The sequence below is a fragment of the Ziziphus jujuba genome, chromosome 8 (genome assembly GCF_031755915.1).
Source record: "Ziziphus jujuba cultivar Dongzao chromosome 8, ASM3175591v1".
Taxonomy (NCBI): domain Eukaryota; kingdom Viridiplantae; phylum Streptophyta; class Magnoliopsida; order Rosales; family Rhamnaceae; genus Ziziphus; species Ziziphus jujuba.
The window spans coordinates 7,029,220-7,038,186 of NC_083386.1; the positions used below are offsets into that span (position 1 = coordinate 7,029,220).

The following is an 8,967-nucleotide window of genomic DNA, read 5'->3' on the forward strand; positions in this document are numbered from 1 at the left end:
TTTATATTTTGGGTTGTTAAATTATGTATATTTTGTGTTAATTAAATATTTGAAGAATGAATTTTATGTGTTGGATATTTAACTAAGTAATTATTTATATTGAAAATGCCAAATTGTGTTGAATTGAATTATTGTGGAAGAGACTAATTTTCTGAAATTAAGATTTAAATTTTATTATGTTTATTGATGCTAAATGGAAATTTGGTTTATTAAGGAATTCTTGATTTTTATTATTATGATTTAATTGTATTCATTACGTATGAGCAATGTGTTTTCATTTAATTAATTGCATACTATTATCAGTGGATTTATGCTGGTGTTATTAAAGAAAAATGTGGGATGGTGATGGTATAATTCCCACGGTGAATTTTGGAAAAATTGCATATTTTAATAATAAATATGGTTATTTATTTTAGATGCACCCATACATGTACCGGTGTTCTATACTATATGTGTGATTATGATAAGCGCGCAAGTTGTAATGTCTCCCGTGAGTTGTCATCAGACCGAGGACAGGCAAGTTTGATATTGGCCATAAGCCGCCCCCCTCCATGGCCGGGATGATGGTTTAAGCAGCGGCGCTGTCAGGACGCCGAAGCGATCGTATGCAAGTTTCTCTCTTTAACCTCCTGTCAGTCGATGCTCGGGACGCCGGATACCTTCGGGCACCACTGGTATATAGTATGGTGCATCAAGTATTTTTTATATGTTCGTACATATATTTGTATGTTATATTATTAATATTATACTGTATATACTGCACCATACAGAGGCGGCGAACCAATGTGGTCCACGTAGAGCTAGCCTCATAACCATGTTGCCTACGAGTCCAGGGGATCGGACGGCCAATATAGGCAACCATCCTGGTTTGTATTGGTAGCAAAGTGCCGGTGACAGCTGGAACCATGGATCACGTAGCATGTCAGAAGGTATCGTACGTATCTCCATTACGAGCGTGCATATTTCATTTTATGCTATGGATTTTAAGATATGATTTTATGTATTTACGTTATGTTATCTATTTGTGGTTTAATTTCTTACTAATATTCTTAATCGATGTTATTATATTCTTATTACTATTAATTATATTTGACTATTTATTTCATCATTATTGTCACTGTTATTGGGATTGTTATTATTATTTATAATGATTATTTTTATTGTAATTCCAATTTCTATTATTATCATTATTATAATTATAGTTGATATTATTGTTATTATCAATGGTATTTATTAACAAAACTATTATCAAGTATTATCGCACTTGCTATTCTTAGTTATTGAGATTTTAGTAAATAATATTGATTATTATTTTTATTTTTATTAACATTATTATGAGATCTTTAATTTTAATTTCGTTATTGTTTTTCTTATTATTACTACCATATGGTACCTTCGGATAAGTATCACAGCTTACAGGCAAGAAAGATAGCCGTCGGGCAAGTATAATAGTCCTCGGACAAGTGGTAGCCTTTGGGTAGGTGAGATAGCCCTCAGGCAAGTTGCATTAATATATGTATGGGAATATGACAGCCCTAAGGCAAGTTACATCAATATATGTATGGGAATATAATAGCCCTCAGGCAAGTTACATCAATACCATCATCATTGAAACGTTTGTTATAGTTTTTTCTTGATTGTGAATGTGATGTTGTTTTACCTTTCTTTCTATGTTACGCATTGGCATATTTGTAAAATGATATTTAAAGTGTATTTGACATGTGTAGTACTAAGGGGGTGGTGTGGGCGGACGCGAATCTATGATGGTATATCTTAATTGGTTATTTACTAAATTAATTCCATTATATGCCTTTTATATAATTTGTTATCGAAGTGCTGCCAGTTGTGGAACTTAAATTGTACTAATGTGGGAGGAATAAGGTGGTGTATATAGAAGTGTATTTTCAGTGCAGGAAAATTGTGGTAAGTCCAACCCTTAGGGGAGTTCTGCCGGATTTTCCATTGGAGGATCTGGTAGGGTTTCCCTCGGATCAGGGTTTGTCTAGGGTTCCGATAAGGAATTTTGGACGAGTCCTGACAGAGGAGTGTTGGAAGATGGATTGTACAAGTTGAAAGCTCCTAATACCTATTGAAAACGTATACAATATTAATATCATATATATATATATATATTTATAATCAATTTCAAATAATATTCATTTTACTTTATTATACTAAGATATATCTTTGATAACCATTGAATTTTATTAATTGTTGGACCTCATCTTTTAAATGAGAATCCAATAATCATAAAAAAATTATATTAGTTTAATAAAATAAAATAAATTTTGTTTAAGCCTCATTGTTTATATTTATATATGTGTATATATAATATATATTATAAATTATCTGTATTAATATTATGTACTAACATTCATATATCCTCTTTTGCCAAAATTTGAGCGGACATCCACTTGGAAATATAGAAAAATCTACCAATGCAGCCAAAGGAGGTTTGTCATATATGTCTAAAGTTGTAGCTAACCGTGGACAACGCTCCAGCAAATGCAATGCAACATCTGCAATATATATGAAATGAGAATTTTTACAATCACACACCCAAAAAAAAAAAGAAAAAATGGAAGAAGAAACAACAACAACAATAATAGTCTTTTGCACCATAATTGTTAAACATTAAATTGTACAATAAATATAAGGCTGGATCTGATACGAGTTTGATAATATATATATATATAAATGAATTCTTACCATAACATTTCATATATAATGCTTGGGCCATGAGTGTTGCAGCATGTATATGATTCTCCGGCAGTATCAAATCTTCTAGGGGTGTAACGGAATATAGATAGCGGCCCATTTCGATATAACCATTATAAATGGCCAATGCAGCGGGCATCATGGATGGAACAAGCATGGTTAATAATTTCTTGTTCTTTTTAACCATGCATTCAGCTATCTTGATATTTGCATTGTATATAATAGCTGCTGCAAGAGGTGTATAACCTCGAATGTCTTTCATTTCCAAGTCTTCGGGTGACATTTTCCCCACCAATGTCTCCACGATTTCTGTATGTCCGGCAATCGCCGCGACATAAAGAGCAGTCCTCCCTGCATGTGTGATTTTTGTTCTTACTGCATTTGGGTATCGTGTAATAAATTCCTTTATAGCATTTAGATCACCATTCTGAGCAGCTTTGTGGAAGGATGTGTATACTTGGTATTGATCTTTTAGAATATTCGCTGCAATTCAAAAAGTATACTGGTTATATTAAACAAATAGTAATTAAATTTAATTTAATATCAAACTCTTATTTAAAATATCGATAATTTTATAAAAAAAGAACTTATGCAATCGCTCAATTGAGCCCGATGGATAGGAATAAAAAGCATTTTTGTTTTCCAATTAGATAAATTATTTTATCTTATTAAGATTGATGAAAAAAGATCCGTTGTGAGGGAGTTTGAAAATACATATTATATACATATATATATATATATACATAGTTTTCTTCACTCTTGTATTTTATTTTAAGTTATTGAAGTTCTTTCTTTCAAGGCATTAAAAATAATTTAAAATTGTTATTTTTTTAATTCTTAAATATAGTTGTTGAATTCAAAATTAGATTTCTCAAATATAAAAATGGCACGCTCGTAATAATTTTTTTGGTTATCTAACTCACCTACCTCTCAAAAATTTAATCTTTTATATGAATTTGTTTAATTTAATGTAATTGTTCAAAATTATGGTAAATATTTGATTCAAATATACAAGTTAATAAAAAAATAAAATAAAATATTATAAATCATGGTAAAAATTTGATTCAAATACACAAGTTAATAAAAAATAAAATAAAATATTATACCTTCGTCGTCGGAGATTATTTTGTCTGTAGATTCTGATTGAGGCTTGAATTTTACTTCCAAGGTATCCCAAGCTTCTTTAGCAGAAGTTATATTTCTGATCTCAGAGAAAGCATCAGCGTTACAAGAAATTTGGATAACATGGAGGGCAGAGGCATTCTTGGACCTCCAATACTTGAATTCATCACCATCTTCTGGTTTTGGAGGTTCATCCATTGATTCCACAATGTCCCAAAGATCTTCACCCATCAAGTAGGTTTTCACCCAAACGCTCCAATCCAGGTAGTTTTCATTGTCAAGAAGTTGATGAACAATTCCAGCTGGGACAACACCTTGACGACTCATAATTCTAAATATCAAAAATAAATTAATATTATTAATTATTTTCCTTTTTTTTTTTATTAAAGACACAATGTAGTATGTATGTATATATATATATATATGCATGAATAATAAATAACTATTACAATATTGATTGATTTGTAATATAGCTAATAAAGAAAATTGTTTATGATCAAAATGCATGAGCCTAATTTAATCAAGATGGATTTCCATGTGATGATAATGAAAAAAAGATAATATGACTAAGTGCCTAGCTAAAGTTAAAAATATATTTGAAAAAAAAAAAAAAAAACAGAAAACTGAAAACATCAATGTTACCAAATGGACACTACTAGTGCAACGAAAGTTGAAATCTTACATTGCGAGCAATGACGATGTCCCAATAAATGAAGTTGCAGGTCTACAAACTGTTTGTAGAAAGTTTAAAAAACAAATGCAGTTTGGAGCTCTCTCAGCTGCAAAAAAGAAACCGAATTCTTTTAGGGAAAAATGCACAAAACCACTTACACATATTTACACATTTTATTTTTTATTTTTTATCATCTATATATATATATATATATATATAAATCCTTGGCGTGGTACAAAAGGCGGGATCGGATTAAAAGACGATTCTCTACAGTAAAAAAAGTAAAATTGAGGAAACCAAGAAAAGAACAAAGGAAATATGCAAACTAGAGATTGAAGGATTTTTTTTTTTTTGCCCCTTAAATTCCAAAAAGGGAATGGAAGAGTAGAAGAAGAGAACAAATAAAAATTTATGCTTATAAATATTATATATAGAGAAGCAATATTTCTCTGAACAATAAATTATATGGTTCAACAAGTTTTCTTTTTCATTTTTTTCTAATATCAAGGATGAAAGAATTTGAACTCGATTGAGAAAACAGTAGATTTTATTGCACTAGCAGTCCCCACAAGGACATCCATATGAGTTATCCTATAAGTTCATGCTTGACTTTATTTATAAGGAAAAAAAAAAGGTTATAAAAAGTAGATTTGTGGATAAAATAAAATTAAAAAAAAAAAATCCCCTGACTGTATCTCTATGGAGGCACATATACTCTAGTAGTAGTAGTGGTAGTCCTCCATAGTGCGCAAACCTTTTTTTTGGTGAACCAACAGTCCACAAGCTTTGCTTACTCTTTAGGCTATAGACTATATTAATTTGGCATTCACCAAAACAAAAAGCCTTGTTCATAAATTGTAGCCAAATTAATCTCACTCATATACCATGCAAAAAGCATAGTATATGACCAATATAAAACTTTCTAAATATAAAACAACTTATTGTGAAGCTCTTTAAACATTGTTCTGTTGAGATTTTTCTTTAAAAATATTTCCTTTTTGTACAAGAAATAATTTTTTTCTTTTTAATTTTTTTTATTTCTTCTTTGTTAAGTATTGATACATTATTTGTCTCCCTCACCCCATATAAATAAATAAAAAGTAGTATTGCTATCTTACTTAGAGCCAGTGATAGAGTTTATATCATATACAGTATAATTATGTCCTAGTGCATTAGAATCTATGCGTAAAATATTCTTTTCTCCATATTTTATTATGGTATCAAAACTTTTTACTTTTTCATTGTTGAAATGATGATTTTTGAAAAGAGAAAGCATATTCGAAAGAGAAATCTAATAGGAGAAATTAATTACTTAGGACAAGAACAAATCATGGTTAAAATTGTTAAGAAACTTAGCTAAAGATTTATTACATAAAAAGAATAGTTTTGCAGCAGGAATATATATATATATATATATTATGTTTCTACTCGTTTCTAGTAAATGTATCTATTTTTACACACACACACACACACAATCTCAACACCTAATGAAATTATTGCAGATTGAAGTGGCTCAACATTTTGGTTAAATTACCAATATCCTCATATTAGTTGCTTTAAGTGCTAGTTTTTAATCATATATTGATGTGAAGATGTATGATTAATTTGGGGAAAATTAGAAATTCTAGCATCCTATGAAACAAATAGTCATTTTCCATTGATTTTGTAATTCAATGGGAAAAAAATGTTAGAATGTATGACAGGACCCGCCCTGGGGATCCTTCCAGGATCTCCCTGGTGGTCCCACCTGGTGAAGTACCACTGGACAATTCCTAAGAATATCCAATGGAACTCCACTTGATACGTGGACAACCAACACAAGTAATATCAATAATATCCCAACATATAAACATAAATAAATCCACAACAACATAAAAGTCCACAACCGGCCTAAGGTACTATAGGCCATAACCAAAACATAAATACCGTGGCCTCTACAGAGTCCCAAATTTAATATCAGAGCATTCTAAGAGTGTTAACGAAGTCTGACAAATAAGTAATAAACGAGTCTGAAAAGATAAGATAAGATAAGAAAAGATAAATACTGCTGTTGTCGCGGAAGAACGAAGTAACGAACGGTGCGCGAGGTAGATTGCTACTAACTGCCTGAGCCTAGGGGAACGAATTTTAAACAAATGAAACGTGAGATGAGGAAATCTCAGTGAGTGGCATAGTATAATAGGAAAATAATAATTTACTTCAGTAAAAGCTTTCTCTCAAGACCTCTCATTCCTCTCGTTAGAAAAGTTCCTCGTTTAAAATCATTTCACAAAACTCAAACTTGTACCCCATTCAATATCATAAATCATAATTTAACCGTCAAGCTCAACCGCTTGTTTAAATATTTCAAAATTTTCAAATCGTCATTTCATACGAAAACCAGAAATACCACAGTGAAATATATTCACCATAAACCAATTGTAAGCACATAAAATTATAAAATATTTGATCGTGCTTAAAATTATATGATTTTCAATCTGGTTTCTTAAACCAAATAGTTTCCAAAATGATTTAAAATCTCAATTTAATTACCAAGATATTTAAATACCACAAGTCCATTTATGGACCCATTAAAATTGAAAATCACTTAAAATATTCTCAAAAAATCATATAAAAATAACACATATATGTGAAGCAAATATTTATATACGCATAAAACAACATTCCAATCAAATGATATATATACGTAAAATATTTAAACCACATATATACTATACTATATACCCAAATCATTTAAAAATAATATAACCACTCACAGTACAGATGCTGCTAAACTTTGCTCTCCTGCAGGCTCAACTCTTGTCTCAATACCAGTGCCTGTCATAATATAAAAATATTTCTCAGGCTCCAATAACTAAACTAAAGGCATTATTATAACCCAAATGCTTTACAATAATTTATTGAACTCTAAAATTTTTGAAATTGGACACCGGGCGGTCCAATTATACCGTGTCCCCTTCGAACCCGGTATCCAAATTAGGGCTTTTTGCCCTAAGCCTAATTTTTCGCAATTGACCCACCAAACAGGTTCCAATAATATCTAATTGCACTAATCCAACTCCAATTTCAACTGATTTGACCAATTGTTGTCCAAACACAATCTAATTTTATCCGAAAGATTAATAAAATAACACGAAAATAGAAAAATTACCAAACGATCTCCAAAATTCACAAATTTTATGTCTATGGAAAGCCCAAGAGACAAGGAGTTCACCAGTGGCCTTACCTTGGTCTGGTGACTCCTCAGGTGGCCAGAAAATCGAGGTATAGTTTCGACCGAGTTTAAACTTGAGGGATCTCTCAAACGGTGGGGATTATGGGCAATCTAACCCCAGAAATGGACTCAGAGAGGTTGAAAATGGTGGGATAGAGGTATGGGTTGAGCTGGGTTGGCCGGAAAACACAAGAAAAGAGGAGAGAGAAAAGTTTCGGCCGTCGGGCTTCTCCGGCCCAATCTGGACGCGTCCGGCGACTGGAGGCAGTAAAATTTTACAGCCGAGCTCGTCTCTATCTCCCGCTCCTCTCTGGCTAGAGCATGTAGCAAGGTGGTGGCCGAAATTAAAAAAAAGGGCAAGAACCCGAGAGGGAGTAAGGAAGGGAAAGGAAGAAGAAGAAGAAAGAAGAAGGGGCCCATGGCCCTTTTTTCCCACATGGGGGAAAGGAGAAAAAAAGAAAAAAAGAAAAGAAAAAGAAAGAAAAAGAAATAAAAAGAAAATAAAGTAAAATAATTAAATAATAATAAAAATAATATTATTATATAAAATAACAATAATAAATAATATGGTATTAAGCATGGTTGACATGTGGCATCTCATCATGGTGACACATGGTCACATTTATTAAGCCACACGTGGTACATTGTTACATGTTTAAAAATAATATTAAAATAATACAGTGTTTGAAAAATTTTACAGGTCCATAATTTTCGAACCATATGTCCAAATCGGACGTGCCACTAGTCTACGGACTCATATCGATGAGTACTTTGTAACGGTACCTCAGTCAACCTAGAATTCCATCCGAGTCAAAAAGTCAACTTTTGACCCCTTCGGTCAACGGTCAACGGTCAACCTCGGTCAAAGTTGGAAAATTTCCGTTGTACTTCGGGCGGGGTGTTACAATTTTCCCCCCTTACAAAAATTTCATCCTCAAAATTTTGTACGTCACAGAACGCATAAGAATATTGGTTGCGAATTTATGCCTCGAGCTTCCACATTGTTTTCTCGACTAGATTAATTCACCACGAGACTTTTGACTTGAGAAAATAGCCTTATTGACCCATACGCATTCTTCATGACTTAAAATCTGCACTGGTTGCTCCTTAGATGATAAGTCTTCGATGTCCTTTCGTAGCAACAATACGTGAATTACGCTGCATACCCATGTCTGCTTTCCCAAAAATACTAACTTGTATACCACCAAAACCAATTCTTCCCATAACCCCTTAGAAACTA

At 32.0% G+C, this 8,967-nt stretch overlaps 1 protein-coding gene across 1 annotated transcript; it reads right to left on the minus strand.

The window, feature by feature from the left end:
* Positions 1 to 2,296: 2,296 nt before the first annotated feature.
* Positions 2,297 to 4,627, minus strand: LOC107435631 (ankyrin repeat-containing protein ITN1-like). The gene is made up of 4 exons (XM_060819351.1): positions 4,523 to 4,627; positions 3,825 to 4,171; positions 2,710 to 3,201; positions 2,297 to 2,519 (listed from the first exon to the last, which is right to left on the minus strand). Exons 2-4 carry the CDS (start codon positions 4,165 to 4,167, stop codon positions 2,368 to 2,370), a joined length of 987 nt encoding a protein of 328 aa, XP_060675334.1. The 5' UTR covers positions 4,168 to 4,171; positions 4,523 to 4,627; the 3' UTR covers positions 2,297 to 2,367.
* Between the last annotated feature and the right edge of the window lie 4,340 nt (positions 4,628 to 8,967).